This window comes from Osmerus eperlanus, chromosome 17, assembly GCF_963692335.1.
Source record: "Osmerus eperlanus chromosome 17, fOsmEpe2.1, whole genome shotgun sequence".
Classification (NCBI taxonomy): domain Eukaryota; kingdom Metazoa; phylum Chordata; class Actinopteri; order Osmeriformes; family Osmeridae; genus Osmerus; species Osmerus eperlanus.
The window spans coordinates 2,059,100-2,080,744 of record NC_085034.1 but is presented as its reverse complement, the minus strand read 5'-3'; the positions used below and the strand labels follow the sequence as shown (position 1 = coordinate 2,080,744).

The window sequence follows — 21,645 nt, the reverse complement described above, 5'->3', positions numbered from 1 at the left end:
CGACAAGAATCACGTGAAAATATATAGGATTGATGATAACGAAATGTGGATGAGATCACAGTATATTAACGATAACAATAATACAAATGGTAATGAAACTCTGTCGTCAAAATTACCATAACCTCCGTATTAAGTGAGTAGATGGCACACTATTTGTGTAGGTGTTGTTCAGGTATTTGTTTGCGAGTGGTAGCTGGTTTGTGTTGAAAGACAGAGGGGAAGAGAGCAAGGGCAAAGCTTTCCCCCAGAAAGCAGGCTAATGAGGCTTTAAACTACAGAGACAGACGGACGCAGGCGCACGCCACAATCCCACGACACCACTACCGGCAGCTAACGGACAGCTAAACCACAACACCCATCACTCACACGCTCCTTCCTCCCTTCCCCTCCTTACACACTCACACAAAATTATTCCGATATACACAACTAAATAATGTACATGTCGTGCAAAGTCGGATGCATAAAAAAATAAATAAACAGTTTTCTTATTTTTATCCGCGAGATTGTATCCTGTTTCCACTGTAATCTGGGAGGCAGAGTGGGATATGCGGTGACGCTTGACGGATTAGGGGCCCGAATGTCTCTTTCTCTCTCTCTCTCTCTCTCTCTCTCTCCCCCCCCCCCCCCCCCCCCCCGCGGCAGCAGCAGAAGGCCTCGGCTACCAAATCCAAGGTTTTAAACCCGGGGGAGGTCTCACAGATTATGATGTAACTCGGTCCCTGTCCGTCACGGCAGGCAGGCTGGGAGGGGGAAGGTATGACTGTTCGGATGGTTGTAGAGGTCAGTGAGTTTGCATGGAAGGGCAACTACAGCACATCGATATATATATATATATATATACTGGTACTGTATATATATATATATCGATATTTTGACTAGATGTGGTGATGTTTGTAATGAATATAATTCAATGTCTTGATCTGAACCTATAAGTAATTCGGACAACAAAAGCCATTTGACAGGGGAACAGTGGACACTTTATTGGACTTTAAACATGGACGTCTGGAGTGTTTTAAACTTCTGGCATATTGAACCATCGTGTCATAATTACAACTGTAATGTGTGAGCATTTTCTGCAAACTGCAAAAAGATTTTAAGATTAGAATTTGTTCCACATAAATACAAATATCAAGTAGGCTCCCCACTCCCAATTTACAAACCCAGTACCACAACTGACTTCAAAAAGAGTCCATCCTATTTAAAAAATACTCTGGCGAGTGCTACTCAGTCATGCATTGGGAACGAATCAGTGATATGATCTGGTGTCAAAATGGCTGCTTGTTTTATACACTGCAAATGCAATCAATTGCAAAAAAAAACAAAACAACAAAAAACAACTTACTATACATCCTGAGTTCGTTCACAAATCCCAGCGTAAGTTTGGAGTACAGTTCAAAAGTACTGGGAAACACCACAGAACAGGACACATATTTCAGAGGAATATTTCATTAAGTAGCTTCTGGGGAGAAAGGTGTGACACAGGGTCCTTGGTCGTCCAACACAGGAGAAGCACTTTCGATACAGCAGTGATGCATTTAGACAGAAGGACATTTCTGGCCCCCTATGATTGGATACGAGGTCTATGACAATGGAGGAGCAAATAGTGTACTTTCAATATGGCACAGAGTTGGTAACTGCAGTCTAAGGATAAAGGAAAACAAAACAAGCTCGCACACTTGGACTTATAGTACCGAAAATCTAATCAACAAGACAGTGATAAGTACTTAACAGGTGGTGAACAGTTGATGGATTCCTCTGGTGTTTTTGGTTCATCTTTATTTGCTAAAAGGTTTAAGTGTAAATAAAATAAATACTAAGTACTCTCTAACCCTTGTAACACAAATAGTCAACATCACAAAGCTAATCAAAAAGCAGCTAAATGGCAAAAGAAAATTATACAACAACCCTCGCCCCCCCCCCCCCCCCCAAAAAAGAACAACATCCTCTTTACATAGTAAACACAGTAATGATAAATTCATTGCTCTAATTTCCCCTGCAGATGTACATTTAAAAATATATTTTACATTGTACAGAGCTGGGTGTGTGGAAACTGGCAATCCCTGTGGCGGCCATTTTGTGCCCTCTCCTCCTGCTGCAACACACCTGCAGGGGGGGAGGAGTCATTGTCACTGTTCCAGGGTCACAACCTCCACGGCCTGGCCGTCAAGAGTGACTGTGTTGTCGATGCGCGTGGCGACGGGCGCCATGGCGACCTGGACGGGCCGGTTGCCCTGGGCGAGACTGGTGACCACAGTCTGGTACATGCTAACCGGGATCTGGACGAGACCTGCAGGGAGAGAACACCATTACCTACTGCAGTAGGAAGGAATGTCGAGTCATGTGATGATCTATGTAAAACAATGCTTTGGATACAAAAAAAGAGTAAATCCTCTGTGTAACAACGCTTTGGATATGAAAACAATTTGACAGAAGGTAAACGTGACTAAATATGATGAAAAAGTGACTGTTGGTCTGCTGAGGGTGGCCTGCTGTTTGGGCGGAGGAGATGCTGGGGGAGGGGAGGGAGAGGGGCCATTCAGGGAGCCCGACAGCCAGGCTGGCAGTACTGCCTGCGGCGGCCATGTTACATGTTAGGTCTGTGGAACAATGCTCCAATTGAGCCTGAGTCTACCGGTTCTCCCTGTACAGCTGTGTGTGTGTGTGTGTGTTTGTGTGTGTGAGAGAAAGGGGGGGGGGATTATAACTGTGGTCACGTGGGGCTCTGCCCTGCCCCACAAGCTGTCACCGGCACAGGGAGCTCAGAGACAGAGCTAAGGATGATGGATCGAGAGTCCGCTACATCACTCCTCTGCCCTCTCACCACATCCTACATCACTCCTCTGCCCTCTACACATCCTACATCACTCCTCCGCCCTCTCTACATCACTCCTCTGCCCTCTACACATCCTACATCACTCCTTCGCCCTCTCCACATCACTCCTTCGCCCTCTCTACATCACTCCTTCGCCCTCTCTACATCACTCCTTCGCCCTCTCTACATCACTCCTTCGCCCTCTCTACATCACTCCTCCGCCCTCTCTACATCACTCCTCCGCCCTCTCTACATCACTCCTCCGCCCTCTCTACATCACTCCTCCGCCCTCTCTACATCACTCCTCCGCCCTCTCTACATCACTCCTCCGCCCTCTCTAGATCACTCCTCCACCCTCTCTACATCACTCCTCCACCCTCTCTACATCACTCCTCCACCCTCTCTACATCACTCCTCCACCCTCTCTACATCACTCCTCCACCCTCTCTACATCACTCCTCCACCCTCTCTACATCACTCCTCCACCCTCTCTACATCACTCCTCCACCCTCTCTACATCACTCCTCCGCCCTCTCTCTACATCACTCCTCCACCCTCTCTCTACATCTTATATCACTACACTCTCTTCCAACATCTTGTATCACCCCTACACACACTCCCTACATCTTATATCACTACACTCTCTTCCAACATCTTGTATCACCCCTACACACACTCCCTACATCTTATATCACTCCTGCACCGCATTGTCCTCAGATCCTACATCACTCCTTTATTCTTATTTTTTGGGGGGGATTCTTCTCATCAACCAAATTATTTATTTAGCTCTAAGGTGGACTCCAATCAAGCCTCCTTGTTGAAGCTAAGTGACAGCTTCAAGTTGTGCTAAATGAGATAATTGTGCTGGTTGTGATTGTGGAGCAGGGCTGAGGACTGGCCTGTCAGAGGCCCAGGCAGGAGGCTCCTGAGTGAAGTAGCAGGCTGGACAACCCACACACTATTAGTGTGACAGAGAGGCGTACGTGTGTGTGTAGCGACAAACGACTGGCCAATCAGCCGCACCCTTCAAACGGCTGCAGGCGAGTGTGTGTGTGTCTGGATAACGCGTGCTTTGGATGTTAGGTAGCTATCTACAAGATCTAGACAATCAGCTGGGCCTAGTCCTGCACACTTCAAATAGCCCTCTCCCCTTCACCGTCGGGGAGATTAAGTAAGGTCACCAGGGTCATGGGAGCAGGTCAGGAAGGCTGGTGAAGAGGTCGTCATCACCTAGTGTCCTAGACAAGTACCATTTAACATCGACCACTGTGGAATGTGGCAGGTGTTAAAGGTTTATGATTATGTAAGTCAGTCACATCTTGATGCCGATTGTTATTTGATGATGCCTAACTGTCTACCGAATGATACTTAACTCTGAATAAACTTGAGAAATTAAACTACTGTTTGCTCTGAGCCAGGGCCTTCAATGAGCCAGAAATTCTCACTCTCTCTAAACAGCTAAATAGCTTTTTAGTTTAGTAAAAAGTGACATTTGAAATATTCTTCTACTGTCATGTTTGTGATTATTATTGATGCCAGACACCAACACGGGGTCCAATCTACCGTTCACCGTTCAGAGAGAAAGCGTTGGATCAGCACAAACACAGTGATTTGACTGAACGCCAGATTGAGGCTAAACGCTAAGAAGGCGGGTTAGGGGTGCAGGGGTAGAGAGAGGGGGGCGGGTTAGGGGTGCAGGGGTAGAGAGAGGGGGGCGGGTTAGGGGTGCAGGGGTAGAGAGAGGGGGGGCCCAATGTCCATTTCTCTAAATACGGGCTAATCAGCTTTGGTGTTTAGACATGCACCTCACTCATGCCCTGGTCATCCTATGAATACAGCATGTGGATACAAGTATTGCTTTGTGTGTGCTTAAATGTCAATATGAATGAGTGTGTGTGTGTGTCTGAGGGTGTGTTAGTTTGTGTGTGTGTGTAGGGCTGCGAGGGGGAGGGGGATCATGCAGGAGCGGTCCAGTCCCAGAGTGTGGACAGCTGTCCTGGTGATTAGACTATGGACTGATAATGGAGTGGATCAAAGCTCTTTAGGAGCCCCCCTGAGGGGCATGCCGAACCCCTGAGGGCGGCATGACAGGCCCTGTGTGTAAGCGCGTGTGTGTAAGCGCGTGTGTGTTTGAGCGTGTGTGTGTGTTTGAGCGTGTGTGTTTGAGCGTGTGTGTGTGTGAGGGTGTTTGAGTGTGTGTGTTTGAGCGTGTGTGTGTGCGTGTGTTTGAGCGTGTGTGTGAGGGTGTGTGTGTGTGTTTGAGCGTGTGTGTGTGAGAGTGAGTACGTGTGTGAGGATGTGTGTGTGAGCAGGGGTCTATCGTGAAGAGGACAGGCCACTCTTGGATGGGATGAAAAGATGGCACTGGCATCCAGCACAGAAGGAGGTATAACTGGTTTCATGCACCAATCCTATTCCTATTCCTGGAGCACAAACTCGACACTTCCCTTCATGGCACAAAGCATACCATTAAAAGGTCTGCGTCATATGAAATATGATGAAAAAGAATATTTAAACCAAATTGCAAAGACACGCACGCCATCTGTTCCATCAGTAGTGGATTAGAGGAGCTCTTGGGCCAGTGCTCCTGTGTTCCATCATCACAGCAGAATCACTACACACACTCACGTTTAGTCAACTACAACAGCTTTCCAGGTTTAGTCCATGATTTGCATACAGGTCAATTCCTCCCGAGGTTCATTTGAATGTGAGTGAATCTCCTGGCTGAGTCGGGAGAAAACGCTCGTCTGGAAGAGGCTGGAAGTTCTGTCAAGAGCTTGTTTCTAACCAGCCTAGAGAGCAGGCTACACGGGCCCAGACACAGCCCAGAGTGTGAGTGTGTGTCACCCGTCGCTACTACCCTACATACTGTACATTACACCATCCTAACTGCTTATTTAGACTTACAGGGGATGATACAGGTGACAGACACACAGTGTTGGTGTGACTACATCAGGTACCTGTGCATGACTGAGGCTGTCTAACTGGAGTGTAAGCCACACATAGTCCTACCACTGCACATGCCCAGTAGGTATCACAGCCCTGCCACTGCACATGCCCAGTAGGCATCACAGCCCTGCCACTGCACATGCCCAGTAGGCATCACAGCCCTGCCACTGCACATGCCCAGTAGGCATCACAGCCCTGCCACTGCACATGCCCAGTAGGCATCACAGCCCTGCCACTACACATGCCCAGTAGGCATCACAGCCCTGCCACTGCACATGCCCAGTAGGCATCACAGCCCTGCCACTGCACATGCCCAGTAGGTATCACAGCCCTGCCACTGCACATGCCCAGTAGGCATCACAGCCCTGCCACTGCACATGCCCAGTAGGCATCACAGCCCTGCCACTGCACATGCCCAGTAGGCATCACAGCCCTGCCACTGCACATGCCCAGTAGGCATCACAGCCCTGCCACTACACATGCCCAGTAGGCATCACAGCCCTGCCACTGCACATGCCCAGTAGGCATCACAGCCCTGCCACTGCACATGCCCAGTAGGCATCACAGCCCTGCCACTACACATGCCCAGTAGGCATCACAGCCCTGCCACTGCACATGCCCAGTAGGCATCACAGCCCTGCCACTACACATGCCCAGTAGGCATCACAGCCCTGCCACTGCACATGCCCAGTAGGCATCACAGCCCTACCACTACACATGCCCAGTAGGCATCCCCGTACGTGAGGACAACCAGTCGCTTGATTGTTATTTAAAATAGATGGTCTGGATGATTTGAATGTCGGGGCCAGGCAGTACGAAAGTTCTGAGGACTTGATAGAAAGCACTGGAACAAAAGTGGTCGCTTCAGGCACGGTTGGAATTACGACAATCTCAAGAGAATCATTTGCATGTTGGGAGCTTTGGTATTGTCTAGTTGAGGTAATGTGACTGGTTGACCATGTTAGGGTGACAAAGCTACGCAGGAGGAAGGAAGAGATTGTAAGGCTGGTGGAGGGGGCAGGTGCAGGTGGTGGTGTGCAGGTGGTGGTGTGCAGGTGGTGGTGTGCAGGTGCAGGGTGGTGGTGTGCAGGTGGTGGTGTGCAGGTGCAGGGTGGTGGTGTGCAGGTGGTGGTGTGCAGGTGCAGGGTGGTGGTGTGCAGGTGGTGGTGTGCAGGTGGTGGGTGGTGGTGTGCAGGTGGTGGTGTGCAGGTGGTGGGTGGTGGTGTGCAGGTGGTGGTGTGCAGGTGGTGGTGTGCAGGTGGTGGGTGGTGGTGCAGGGTGGTGGTGTGCAGGTGGAGGGTGGGGTACGTACCGGTCCCGTCCTGCACCCCTGCCAGGGCCCCCACGGCAGCGGCAGTCTCCCCCGCCAGCACGATCTGCCCTCCTCCCTGCAGGGTGGCTTCGGCCAGCGTAGCTACGGCATGGGCGGCCGCTTCACTGCAATACATACACACACACACACCACACACCTTGGTTAAATACATACACACAGATACACACTTGTTAAATTCCTCCCACACAGAGAGCTCGACCGACGTGGGGTCGTGGTGGATCAGTACCTCACACACTCTCCCCTGTAAAACAACAAAAAAATAATAATAGATGTATGTATATCTAAAAAGAAGGTTCAGGTGAGGGGATGGTAATTGCCTGGCTCCCAGAGAATACTGACAGGAGGGGTCATTAGAGAAGGGGGGAAGGAGGTTGTGGATGTGGGGGTGTGTAAGCTGCTTTTCCACCGTGGAAGCTCTGCCACACACCCCCCAACAGAAGGCCCTCATCAATCCTCACATCAGCACAACACACCGGGAAGCCGACTCCATGACCTCACAGCTTAGTTTACATGGGCCAGGAGAGAGAGACAGAGAGAGCGTGCAGAATGCGAGAAGGATGCCCTCTTCTTCACTCAGCAGGGAGTGTGGAGGAGAAATGGGGAGTGTTCTGTCAGGCACTCTGGGACCTGCTCACCTGAGGTAAACACAGGAGGAAGGGGGGGGGGGAACCAGGTGGGAACAGGTAACAAGCCCCACAGAGAGAGAGCTGACACACGAGGGAACGAGCTCCGTGTTAACCCTCTGAAAAGATGCTGGCGCTGAGATCGCTTCACAGGAAAGGCTTCAAAAACGATGGCAAAATAATTGTTTGGTTTGCTAGATTACAGAAAATTCAAGAAACAGGAGTGTGTGTCAATATAACATTCACATGGCAGAGATCAGAGATGGAGAATTCCCAGACTCCAGATTGTTTTTCAAGAAAAGTGTGGTTGCTGACTGAGCTTAACGACCAATTCGCACCATGGGAACCAGGTGAAGTCACACTCTGCACAGGTGAAAGCAAATTAATTTCCTGCTGAACCAGTGAGAGGCGGTCTTGTGCGGTCCTGAGGGAACCGGCTCCCTGTCCTGACAGGTGTCTCTTCCTCCTGACGTGAAGGTGTGAGATCTACCACCACAATTACTGACTTAGAGAATCACATCATCCTAGGGGATGGGTGTTCCCTCCCCTGGTTACCCTGGTCTGCTCTCAGCTCCGGAAAAACACAGCTATGCTACAGCAACGTAGAAAACATGCCCGCTCTCTCTGTGGGTTGAGCGTTGGGTTGAGTTCCTTTGAAGTGAAGGTCGACAAGGTCGCATAACACCCCCCCCCCCCTCCTTCCTGTTCCTCCTCCCTCCCTCCTCCTTCCTGTTCCTCCTCCCTCCTCCCTCCTTCCTGTTCCTCCTCCCTCCCCCCTCCCTCTCTGGGTCCTCTCTACCTGTTGAGCGCCATGGTAACGGTGGTCCCAGGGTGCATTTCCTGAGAGGCCGCGACGGCTGCCTCCGCCAGCGAGGCGACGGCCTGGGTGGCCTCTGACGCCTGCGTGGTCTGGATGGTCATCTCACCTCCCTGCAGCGTGGCCCAGTTCTGATCCACCTCCAGGACAACAGAGGGATGGGTGAGAGGGGCAGGGGGAACACACACACACACGACCAGACAGGTGACGGAGAGAGGGCGGTGGGGTGGGTGAAGGGATGAAGGCAGGCACGGACAAGAGCAGGGTGGAGGAGGAGAGGAACAGGGTGGAGGAGGAGAGGAACAGGGTGGAGGAGAAGAGGAACAGGGTGGAGGAGAAGAGGAACAGGGTGGAGGAGAAGAGGAACAGGGTGGAGGAGAAGAGGAACAGGGTGGAGGAGGAGAGGAACAGGGTGGAGGAGAGGAACAGGGTGGAGGAGGAAAGGAACAGGGTGGAGGAGGAGAGGAACAGGGTGGAGGAGGAGAGGAACAGGGTGGAGGAGAAGAGGAACAGGGTGGAGGAGGAGAGGAACAGGGTGGAGGAGGAGAGGAACAGGGTGGAGGAGAGGAACAGGGTGGAGGAGGAGAGGAACAGGGTGGAGGACAGATGGAACCGAGTGGAGGAGGAGAGGAACAGGGTGGAGGAGGAGAGGAACAGGGTGGAGGAGGAGAGGAACAGGGTGGAGGAGGAGAGGAACAGGGTGGAGGAGGAGAGGAACAGGGTGGAGGAGAAGAGGAACAGGGTGGAGGAGGAGAGGAACAGGGTGGAGGAGGAGAGGAACAGGGTGGAGGAGGAGAGGAACAGGGTGGAGGACAGATGGAACCGAGTGGAGGAGGAGAGGAACAGGGTGGAGGACAGATGGAACCGAGTGGAGGAGGAGAGGAACAGGGTGGAGGACAGATGGAACCGAGTGGAGGAGAGGAACAGGGTGGAGGACAGATGGAACCGAGTGGAGGAGGAGAGGAACAGGGTGGAGGACAGATGGAACCGAGTGGAGGAGGAGAGGAACAGGGTGGAGGACAGATGGAACCGAGTGGAGGAGGAGAGGAACAGGGTGGAGGACAGATGGAACCGAGTGGAGGAGGAGAGGAACAGGGTGGAGGACAGATGGAACCGAGTGGAGGAGGAGGAACAGGGTGGAGGACAGATGGAACCAAGTGGAGGAGGAGAGGAACAGGGTGGAGGACAGATGGAACCGAGTGGAGGAGGAGAGGTGGAACCATGGGGTTGGATTTGGGAAAGGAACAGGAGAGAGGAGGAGGTCAGATAGAAAAAGGCAGTTGAGATGAAAAGTGGAACACAATGTCCAAAAGATGGAGGAAAACCCAAATAAAAGTAGGTTGATGAGAGTGGAATAAGAAGGAAGGATCAGGGCGTTTTACACCACGACAAACGCTCGTGGGTGAAAGCGAAGGGGCGGGGCCCAGGCGACAAGCGGTTGTCGTGGTCACGGTTTGAAGGAAGTGACACGTGGAGCCAACGCTTACAATAATCTGTGGCGACACGTCCATGGGCAGGGCGCGGCACACCGCTGCCAGGTGCTGGGGAGGAGAGCAGACAAGCAGTGATGTCACAGGGCGGGGTTACCAAAGGCTACAAACTTATCATCTTTAATGCATTCCAACATCACACATTACTGTCAGTGTCCTCCTGACTGATGAAGCCCACATTACAAGAGGCATGCGGAATCTGTCATTGATCTGGGTCAGATGACCCCAATAAGATTCATGTCAATGTGCCATATATGTCACCGACATGTGGAAATGAAATGGGTATTGCTGTTTTCTGAAGACAAGATACGGTAGTATGATTACATGTTTGTCAGTGCAAAATCGACATCAATGAAAGTGGATCCACCACTAGATTTGTGTTAGATATGATTTCATTTGTCGTAGTGTAAAGACGCCCTTTCAGTTTGGCAGGGGGGAGGAACACTGTGTTGTACTGGCTGTAGTTGGGCGTGTATGAATGTGTCTGTGATTATGTGTTGATGAGTCCCTCTACATTAGTGTGTGTGTACAGTTATCACACTGTGTGTGTGTGTGACAGCTATCATCTCTGTGTCTACCCCTCCGTCAGCCAGTGTGTGTGTGAGAGTGTGTGTGTGAGAGCGTGTGTGTGTGTGAGTGTGTGGATGTGAGTGTGTGTGTGAGTGTGTGTCTACCTCTCCATCAGTCATGTTGCGTGTGTGTGAGAGTGTGTGTGTGTGTGTGTATGTGAGTGTGTGTGTGTGTGGTGGAGTGTGTGTGTGTCTACCTCTCCGTCGGTCATGGTGTGTGTGTGTGAGAGTGTGTGTGTGTGGTGGAGTGTGTGTGTGTGTGGTGGAGTGTGTGTGTGTGTGGTGGAGTGTGTGTGTGTGTGGTGGAGTGTGTGTGTCTACCTCTCCGTCGGTCATGGTGTGTGTGTGTGAGAGTGTGTGTGTGTGAGAGTGTGTGTGTGTGTGGTGGAGTGTGTGTGTGTGTGTGGTGGAGTGTGTGTGTCTACCTCTCCGTCGGTCACGGTGGAGTAGTTGACCTGAGCCACGGTCACTCCGGGCAGCTCGGAGGCATCAGCCAATGTAGCCACGGTTGCACCTGTGCCCACCTGCAGCACACAGCAACGCATCAGCAACGCATCAGCAACGCATCAGCAACACTCCCTCTCCAGGACTCAATAAAACCACACAGCAGCTAAGCTAAACAATAGCTGGTGGAGTCACAGAGGCTCACAGCCCCGTCCCCACTCCCTGACTCCCCCCACCTCTCCACCTTTACACCCCACTCCTACCTCTACAACTACCCGCCCACCCCCACCTCTCCCACCCTTGACTCCCCCCTTCCCTCCCCCCTACCTGGATGAGGGACACGGTGCCGTCGGGGTTGTTGACAGTCTGGACGACGGTCTGTGAGGGAACCAGATGGGCGATGCTCTGGGTGGAGGTGAGGTGGTGCTGAGGAACCTGCTGGTCCTCGAAGGCGTACAGCAGGTCCTCGCGCCCGTGCTGCTTGTAGCAGTTCTTCACGATGGTCCGTAGCGCCTGCGTCCACGACACCTGGGGAGGAGAGGGGGGGGTCAGGGGTCATCTAGAGACCATCTAGAGATCTACCATTCCTGTTCTAGTGTTCCCTGTTCTCCCTTGAAACATTCTGGAGATCCTCGTGGTTGTTCTCCGTGTTGTGCTGTGTGGAGGGGCAGTGTTGTGCTGTGTGGAGGGGCAGTGTTGTGCTGTGTGGAGGGGCAGTGTTGTGCTGTGTGGAGGGGCAGGCTCCTCGTCCTCACCCTCTGTTTCTGCTCCTCGGTGCGGACGTCGCTCCGGACGTTGGCCCAGGGGATGTCCTCCGGCCACCAGATGGGCTTGCAGCTCTCCTTGCCCCAGCCTGGCTTCCCCCTGCCGGTGGAGTACTTCAGCATCTCTGGGATGAACGCACGCAGCTGAGCCTGGGGACGGGGAGAAGGGAGGGAAAACAGAAGACAAGACATTCTCATATTACTTTCTTTAAAAAATGTTTATCCCTTAAGACACACTTTGTCTATGTGTGTGTGTGTGTGTGTGTGTGTGTGTGTGTCTAGCAATGCAGTCAGATCAGAGTCTAGCAATGCAGTCAGATCAAAGCATGTCACACACAGGCGCGCCCGCCCTTGAGTAGAAGGCAGGAAGGAGGTATTGATCAGCTATCTAAGGTGGCCTGGGCCCAGAAATAGAGTTACTAAAAGTAGAGCTCCCCACATGAATCTGCAGGTCCTGTGTGACCCCTGCTCTGATTGGACGGGACCAGAGACTGCCTGGCTGCAACAGGACAGGTGTTGTTGTGTACGGCCTCTTGAGAAGGGCCGTGGTTGCGTTCAGAGACACAATGGAGTCTGATTGCTTGGTCCGTCATGTTGCATAAGAGGCCTCAACATTTTGGAGTGTCTGAAGGGGAGGGGGGGGGTTACGTTAATCTGATTTGCCCCGAGCTACAACCCCTTACGGACACACACGCAGGAGAGAAGGGGGGCGAGACAGGGAGGGCAGGAGAGAGAGGGGGCGAGAGAGGGAGGGCAGGAGAGAGAGGGGACGAGAGAGGGACGGCAGGAGAGAGAGGGGGTGAGAGAGGGAGGGCAGGAGAGAGGGGGCGAGAGAGGGAGGGCAGGAGAGAGAGGGGGCGAGAGAGGGAGGGCAGGAGAGAGAGGGAGGGCAGGAGAGAGAGGGGACGAGAGAGGGACGGCAGGAGAGAGAGGGGGTGAGAGAGGGAGGGCAGGAGAGAGAGGGGGCGAGAGAGGGAGGGCAGGAGAGAGAGGGGGCGAGAGAGGGGGCGAGAGAGGGAGGGCAGGAGAGAGAGGGGGCGAGAGAGGGAGGGCAGGAGAGAGAGGGGGCGAGAGAGGGAGGGCAGGAGAGAGAGGGGGCGAGAGAGGGGGCGAGAGAGGGGGCGAGAGAGGGAGGGCAGGAGAGAGAGGGGGCGAGAGAGGGAGGGCAGGAGAGAGAGGGGGCGAGAGAGGGAGGGCAGGAGAGAGAGGGGGCGAGAGAGGGGGCGAGAGAGGGAGGGCAGGAGAGAGAGGGGGCGAGAGAGGGAGGGCAGGAGAGAGAGGGGGCGAGAGAGGGAGGGCAGGAGAGAGAGGGGGCGAGAGAGGGAGGGCAGGAGAGAGAGGGGGCGAGAGAGGGAGGGCAGGAGAGAGAGGGGGCGAGAGAGGGAGGGCAGGAGAGAGAGGGGGCGAGAGAGGGAGGCAGGCAGGAAGGGAGAGGCAGGGAGGGGGCCTGGGGCTGGGTAGCTTTAGTCCTGGTGTCCTCAGTATCCCTGGTAACACACAGGCACACCACCTGGGGATTATATTGCACAATGAGCCAATGCTGCGTCTGCCTGCCTTGACATCAACGGGCTAAATTTGGAACTGGGAGAAATAAATCGCTTCACCCCCCTTTGCGATGCACGCGCACACACACACACACACACACACTTACAGAGGGGACAAGATGGCGACGACCTAACTCGGGTCTTCAAAAGCAGAAGGATAACAAATGAGGCGATTCAACTGCGGGTTTATTCGAAGACCAGCCACGACTCAGGTGCACCTGAGAGTCTGTTCCTGTACTGTAGAAGAAGCAGGTAGAATCTAACACCAGGAACCACATCGGCCTCCTGTAGCTTAAAACGCTCTTCAGGAGACTGACGAGAAAGCCACTAACTGATCAGCATGTCTCCGCAACCCTCTCGCCTTTATTGTCCATGTCCCCACCTGTAGCTGGAGTGTGGAAGTGTGTGTAGGCAGATGGTCTAATTACACAGGCTGGAGAGTTAAGAGGCATGCTACTAGGTCTTCCACCCCCACCCCCTTCTCCCAGCTCTAATCCAACAGGCAACTGGCCAATCAGCAGCTAGCCTGCCTTGTCCGGGCCATGACCTGAAGGCTGGTGGGTAATTATAGGCTCAAGCCGGCCCTGCCTCACCTGCTGTCTATGTAGCAGGTATGCTGTCTATGTACAGCCCTGCCTACCGCTACACGTTCTCCAGGCAGACTTACGACCTGCAGAAAACCTCCTGACCTACAGGCAACAGGTTACTCCTAATCTCATCTCCATCTGTAGAAAAACAACCAGCAGGTTGCTTCCTGGTTCAAACACACACACCTGCGCCCCCCCCCCCCGCCCGCCCCGAGGACAGGGCGAGCGACGGGATTGGCTGTTGCTCCCCCCTTCGGTGTTGAGTGGTGTCTCTGAGGAACAGTGATCATGCACGGTCTCTGAAGATGATCCAATGACTGCGTCAGCAGAGTGGAGTAAACAAGCTGGTCTCCCTGGGAGGGCGGGGCACTGCTGCACTACCAGACCCCCCTCCTCACCCACCAAGCTCCCTTCCTCCCTCAACGCTGCCTAGAACTACGCCCTAGCGTGCAGAGTGGAGGGCGCTCAAACCGACTCCTTGAAAATAGAGAGTCGGTTGGCTGAGCGGTGAGGGAAGCGGGCTAGTAATCTGAAGGTTGCCAGTTCGATTCCCCGGCCGTGCATAAAAAAATGACGTTGTGTCCTTGGGCAAGGCACTTCACCCTACTTGCCTCGGGGAGAATGTCCCTGTACTTACTGTAAGTCGCTCTGGATAAGAGCGTCTGCTAAATGACTAAATGTAAATAGATGTGCTTTACGTAGGGCTTGTTTACTAGAACCTATCATCATAACAGCAACAAGGACGAAACCCATGTACAACCGTGTTTGTTTTTTTTGCTGTCGTGGCAACCACAGCTGCCCTCAAAACGTATTATCAAAACATGAAATATGTGGATACGCACACACGCTGAAGTATAACCTTGAAGAACCCAAGGAACTGGGAGAATTTGACCTTGGTCTGTACTGCAAGGCTAGGCTCCACTCAGTGACAGAGCGACGTGTAATTTATGTTCCTTCAGCGCCATCTGGTGGGCAGGAGAAGCATTGCTAACCTGGGTCATCTTGTCCACGGAGACAGGGATGCCGTCGATGGTAAGAGGGGGCAGCTCAGAGGCCATGTCTCCCCCTGGGGGAGCGTGTTCGGCCAGGGCGTTCTCCAGATCCTCCAGGATCATGCTCTTGTATTTCCTCACCTAAGGAAGACAGGAAAGAAAACAGTCAAACAAACGCACCCTCTCTCCACACCCTCTCTCTGCTCCTTCCGCGAGGACGAAAGCCACGCCCTCTGTGAGGGAAAGACAGGACTGTGGGTGGCACGGGGCGATCGACACGCTGTGAGGACGCGCTCGCTCACCACGTTCTCCAGCGGGGCGGCTCCGAACACCTTGAACACAGGGTTGGGTTTGGAGGGAGAGATGCAGAGGACGATGGCCTGCTGCCCCACTCTGGTGGTGTACTCATCAAGCGTGGCTCGCAGCTTCCTACACTCACACACAAACACACACCGACACAGAAACACACACATACGTAAATACACACACACACACACACACAACGACACACAGAAACACAGAAACACAAAATGCATCATCAATGCAAAGGGGGCTTTGAAGTGAAACACAGAAAATTAAAGTTTTCCTCAGCTCTGATACTCTGAACTCAAGAACAGACCAAGTAGTTCTGGGGATATTTGGCGGTATTTTGGGGGTAACAGTGGTGTCGTGAGTAAACAGTCACCTTAGCAGTCGTGTCTGCTGTCTCTTGCGGATCGAGGGGTTTGACTCGAAGATGTGAGGTCTCTTACGCTTTTTGCCAGTTGCCACGGCAGCAGCCGCTGCCATGCCGACCGGACCTGGTGGAATGTGGGGAAGAGCACAAATTGGAGATGTCTGTTCTAACACCGCCATCTGCTGGTGACTTCTGGGCACTACACAGACTCAAACTAGTTAGTGTATGACGACATGCTCTGGTTTACTAAGTCAATGCAAAAAAGCTGTTTTTTTTTTTTTGCATAAAAAAAGTTTTATTCTATAGGAGTGTGTAGGAAACTATTTAAATAAACTGTTTAGTGTACTTTGACTACATTTTGCCCTCTTTATTTTTGGTTCCACCCATTTCTCAATGACATGTTAGCACAAGTGCCAGGAGTGCTGATAACCAACCAACCCCACCCCTCACCTCAGGCGAAAGAAACAGTTTCCTCCACCACACAACACCTGCCACGCCAACCCCCCCCCCCCCCCCCGTCCTCCCATTGGCTAGGCTCCTCACCTGCGGCGGCCAGGTGTGCCGTGACCTCATCCTGCCCGGCTGAGTTGAGGATGTCCGAGTCGTCGTAGATGTCATCATCCGGGGACGAGGGCGAGTCCTCGTCAGCGCTCAGCATGTTGTGCTCGGTGAAGGTGGCCACGTGCACCTGCTGGCTGACGGCGTGAGCCTCGATCGTGGTCATGTGCTCCGTCTGATGCACAGAGTGGTCCTCCATCATTCTGGCTGGCCTCTAACACACTGGATGGGAAGGGAGGCCATTTTGGTTTATATACATTTTGCGATCCTGTGTATTATGTGTGGAGCCGATATGTGCGGTGGCTGGCCTTAAACACACTCCGTGTCCCACGGATACTCCGTCATCCTGTCATCCTGTGTTTAATGCATTGGCTCACTATACAGAGATTTTTCTTAGATATGCCCCCCCCCCCCCCATATCCAAGAAAAATCGTAGATATAGGGGGAGGGGGAACCTTGCCTAGGGCACAAAATGTGGTAGGACCTGCACTGAATATTGCAACTATTTATAACACACGCCAGAGGTCAATAGGTCAATGTAAGCTTCTGAGCTAGGGTATGTCAGCATTTCTGTATATCGGTCTGTATCGTCATGATTTTTTATCTCATCTCGACAGCTCTGATGCTCTTTGGTCGTTTGTACACTAGGGGCACTATAGTCAACACATGCAGGAAACTGTGTGTGTAGGAGTCTGACGATGCTTCAGAAATAATGTAATGATGGACGTGTTACTGTGTTAAATTTCTCGCAAGAACCGCATTAGTGACAGACATTTGTTTAATACTCCAAATTATTATCTTGCTGCGGCAACATCTGTCATGTGTGCATTCCTTCATTGTATTATGAGGTTATGGAAGTTTTACGCCAAGGGTCAAGACATTCATACATTTGGGGGAGGGAGTATGTGTACGCACACACAAAACACACCTGAAAACTGACAGTAAAACAATCTCTGTACCTAAAAACTTTTATTATCAAATTGTAACTAATTTATAGGGAGACACCAAATGCATATAGCAACTCGAGGGCGGGAATAGAGTTGCCATTTAATTTACGCGATGATTCCACCAGTATTCACATTTCTCAAGAAAGCTTTTAAAAAGGTTTAACTCTTAAATACCATCACATACGCATATTAAACCAACTAAACACCCTGCTCAGCTAGCTAAGTGGCATTTTATGTATGGATTATTTTGTCCGCAGGATTTAAGGAATCATCAACATCCATGCTGAGGTGGCGGTATATTTAGATAGTAGTCTCTTACAGTAGCAGCTACCCATCTTGGTTATCTAGCTCTCACTCTAGATAAGAATTGATGAGGGTTCACAGATGTTGAGGTTATCGAACTTGCTAACGCGTAACGGATCTGACTGTAAGCATGACCACACCAAACATTAGGAAGACTAGCTAGCTAAACCAGATAACAAATTGTAGCTCGTTGAGAGACATTGGCAATCTTACTTATAAAATAAACGGTCACTATCGCGGTAAAACTATTCAATACATGAAAAGCATTACTTTGTTGAACTTAAAATGTTATGTTTCTCTAATTAACGTAAACCATATCTAGTCTAGCTAGCGTTTTCATCCTAATCCTGGCTACGCTAGCTAGCTAACATCACGACTGCAATTGATATATGCTAGCTAGAGCTAGCTAGGCTTGGCTAAAGCCATGTCCTACATTTAGCCAGATAGCTAGTTAGCTACGCAGATACGTTGATAAAATCCCATGAAAGGGTCATAGCTTGTCAAGACCACAAGCACAAACATTGTTGGCTAGCCGAGCATCGTAGAACTGGACGTTTTCCGACATGTAAAATAATCATATCGTTAGAACCTGGGCCATCTCGCGCTGTCTTACAACACTAAAAAGGCCCGAGCGGCCTGCATCGATACCAACGTTATTTCTACGTTATCTACGCTTGTTCTTGGTGTGCTCAAACATTATTGCCATCTAAAACCCCAAATATTCAATCAATTCCGTCTCCTGTCAAGCATCTAAAACAAACAGCATCTTTCACCCCAATGCTGCCGGGTTTGATGGTGCGGCTGCGCCAGGGCTGAAATAGCTGGAGATTGCGCGGTAGGGCACTAACCTCAGAGCGGCTGCGCTACTTCGGGCCTGCGCCGTACAGTGGGGCTGGGAATCCGAGCTCTAATGGAGGACAAAGAGCAGCCAGACCGAAATCACACCGAAGCTGCGTCTTGGCGGTCCCACTGAAGACCGGACAAGCCACGCCCCCTTTCCAGTTAAAGATCCCTGCAAACTACGCTTCCAATGCTTTTGCTGTCCGTATGCCGGGCAGTTTAGTATGGATATATTGAGTGAATTAAATTAAAGAAGTTTACATTTAGACGAAATTCATGATTTGTCGGATTATAATACAAAAACGGTACTCTTTTAAGTCATTAGTAATGGGTTGTGTAATGAATTTGCTGCACAGTTTTCAAAGTAAACCAGGTCCCTAACGATTTTATACGCTAGTTTAGTCAACAATCAACAGTCAACAAACACACGTTTCCACGTTTCCAGGATACAAAAGACTCGAAGCAAGTATCATTCCAACGAATGAACGAACTATCATTCAATCGAATTATATTCACCTGTTGATAGATCAGATACGCGTTTCAATAAGACAACATGGGCATTTTTTTCTTGTTTTAAGACATCATTTTAATACATAGTCCATTTAATTATCTTTTCAGGCTACTTTCACTGACAGTGTTTTTATGGACAGTACCACTAAGAGGTAGACAGTAAATTATGCTTATGCCCAATTCATACATCTGAAATACTTACAAGTACTGTCGGGAAGAATATATTGTGTTTTATTATGGAGTTCTGTAATAAATTGAGTTTGAATCCACTGCTATTCTCATTTATGTTCGCGAGAGGGCTGTATTGTACCACGAATCCCAATCGTGAGACGTTTAGCAACTTAGCTGCTACTAGACTACTACAACAGAAGATGGCAATGATGCATCTTTGATGCTCGCTGCAGGTGCTTGAAGTGTATTCAGAATGATGGATGTTTAACATTAGTATGTGATGACAACAGCCAATATGTTAGTGTCGTACTAAATGTCAGCAAGGATCGTATTTAAATCCGGCGGGAAACCGCAGTGTGAATCAACGTTTTACATTTACCATGCTGATGTGTTACCTTCACTTTTCCCTCTCAACTCCACACTACAGAACAAGCCGCCAGGGACTTCAGCGTGTGGACCAATTAACATCCGTATTAAACTTTAAACCTGTAACATGTAATAGGTTAGTAGGCCTAACTATCAGTATTTTACAGAAGGCTTGAGTAAGAATGACAATCAGTGATAGTCCTCATATTCTTTTGTGTTCCTCCCTCACAACTACTGGGTAGGGTATGGATAAAGCATGTTGCCGGGGGTGCCCGCATCAATAAAGCCTTGTAATTGCTTAGCTGGAGGTGAGGATAATTGAAGATAATTGTCTGGGCAGTCACAAGCAGGGGCGAGGTTTGGAGGAAGGAACGGCGCGCGCTGAGAGTTATAATAGATCCCGGTGCATCCCTCCGCCCGTGCCTGTCTTTATGTTACCTCTTGTTTGTCTGTCGGGGTCCATTCTAAAATGGTCTCACGTGGAATCTCTGTATGGCCGCCTCTTCCTCACTCTAATCCCATCCCTTTCCAACCCTGTCAATGTGCACCTGTGCCTATACATATGCCTCTTCCGAATGTGAAACCGGTGTGAATTGATGTGTGACCCATTTATATGCCCTGCGTCATAAGCACAATAACAGATTCTGGACTTGTTCCAGTTTTTACGAACACGTATTATTTCGAATATCCATTCCTGGGATTTGATCTTAAAATCTAGGTCTTTTTCTCATTGCTTTCGAGGAGCAGGTGCAACGCAGTTTACTTAACGACCTGCAGGGGGCACTGCAACACAATCCTTCAAGTGACGCTACTTGTTCTAGAAGTTGGGGTAAATTAATGATAGAAAGCAGTGATTGATACACGTGTGTAATTCCGGGTTTTGAATGTAATCTGAGATTATATTTGTAGGTCTCTACCAGAGGATTATAAGAGGCGGATCCAGGATTGATAATAGTCGTCTTCTGCCGGCTTCACATTTGATGACTTGCTGATCGGTTGGCTATTTGACCGTTGTTTAGTGTGTGTTTGTGTGCGTGCTTCCTGATTGACAATTGCCCTTTTCTGTTACACCACACCAATCAAGTTTTGTGGTTTCAGTCACATAACTGCCATGCTAAACCTAGAGTCAAAGTTCTGTGGACTAGACATTGTCATTGCAGGAGCAATGGAGTTTAGATGTCCCACACAGCTAGCAACAGCTGACCGTAGCTCAGCTAACGGTCATGGTGAGTCATAGCTGCTCACCTCAGCCTGAAGTCTGATTCAGCCAGCATGCTAATGAGATCATTGTTGTCTGTCTCTCCGGTGTTGGAAAAGGTAGGATGGAGACGAATTGAAAAAATCGTCCAGAGAGAGATGAGAAATTCTAGATGGACGGATGAATGGGTTGATGATGTGATAGACTGATGCCTCTGTCATCCCTGGCCTATCAGGGAACATCTTTCGGTGCTGACTGCATAACTTCAAAGGTGCTTCTCTGTCTCCTTGAGATGAAAGACCAACTGCCTTCCTAGCTTCTGTGACCTATAGCCCTCTACCTAATCAAACGTTGCAACGAGTGATGTAGTCACTAAGGGGTAGTGGTAGGATTGGACCTGGAAGTGAAGCAACACGAGTTTAGATAACAGATAAATGCAGTTGAAGACAGTGGATGAAAGAATATATCCTCTGCGTTTCTGTAGTGACCTGTTGCTAGGACGAACTCCCCTCCCTGCCAGCCTTGGCTTCCATCTCTTATCTCTGTCTCTCTCTCACGCTCCATCCTTGTCCTCTCAGAGGTCCTTTTCTCATAGACTCAAGGTAAAAACATAATTTTCCCTCTGCTATTGAAAGAGAGGTGCGGAGAGGGAGGGAGATAGGTAGCGTCTTTAGTATGCGCGATCAAGTCAAGGCTCCTCTCGCTTTTTTCCGCCTGTTGTCAATGGAAACAGGAAAGAGGGATGACACAGACATGATGAGAAATAGAGAGACTAAATGGTGGAGAGAAAGGAAGTGTCGGAGACAGAGAGACAAACCGCTATTAACCACCCTTCTCACTTCTTTCATAAACCTTTAGTTCTTTGTTCTCCATCTTAATTAGACATTTAGAAATTGAGTCTGCTTACAAAGTCATTACAACATCCGTTTCACGCAAAGTTCTTACATGAATGCCACAGCTCGAGAAATGGATAGAGAGGAAACAGGGTCAGAGAGTCCAGGGAGTTTGTTTAGAAAGGAAGACGTCAGGAGAGGAAGATAGCCCCACTTGCCCCAAAATGTCTCCCGCCAAACTGTCGCTTGAACCGGGCTGAAATGGGGCATGCTCTCCAGTGCATGTCGCTCTCCATGTCTCCTGAGCGCTTAATTTAAC

General features: G+C 50.5%; 1 protein-coding gene across 2 annotated transcripts; it reads right to left on the bottom strand.

Moving 5' to 3' along the window:
- Nucleotides 1–962: 962 nt before the first annotated feature.
- nrf1 (nuclear respiratory factor 1) lies at nt 963–18,404 on the bottom strand. Of its 2 annotated transcripts, none has more exons than XM_062483178.1 (12): nt 18,258–18,404; nt 16,144–16,379; nt 15,610–15,724; nt 15,227–15,353; nt 14,925–15,065; nt 11,793–11,951; nt 11,365–11,565; nt 11,019–11,117; nt 10,022–10,075; nt 8,517–8,665; nt 7,074–7,207; nt 963–2,287 (listed from the first exon to the last, which is right to left on the bottom strand). In XM_062483178.1, the coding sequence occupies exons 2-12, from the start codon at nt 16,358–16,360 to the stop codon at nt 2,127–2,129; spliced, it is 1,557 nt and encodes a 518-aa protein (XP_062339162.1). In that variant the 5' UTR covers nt 16,361–16,379; nt 18,258–18,404; the 3' UTR covers nt 963–2,126. The 2 variants fall into 2 exon arrangements, with proteins under 2 accessions (XP_062339162.1, XP_062339163.1); XM_062483179.1 differs by having other exon boundaries at nt 7,074–7,198.
- Nucleotides 18,405–21,645: the final 3,241 nt, after the last annotated feature.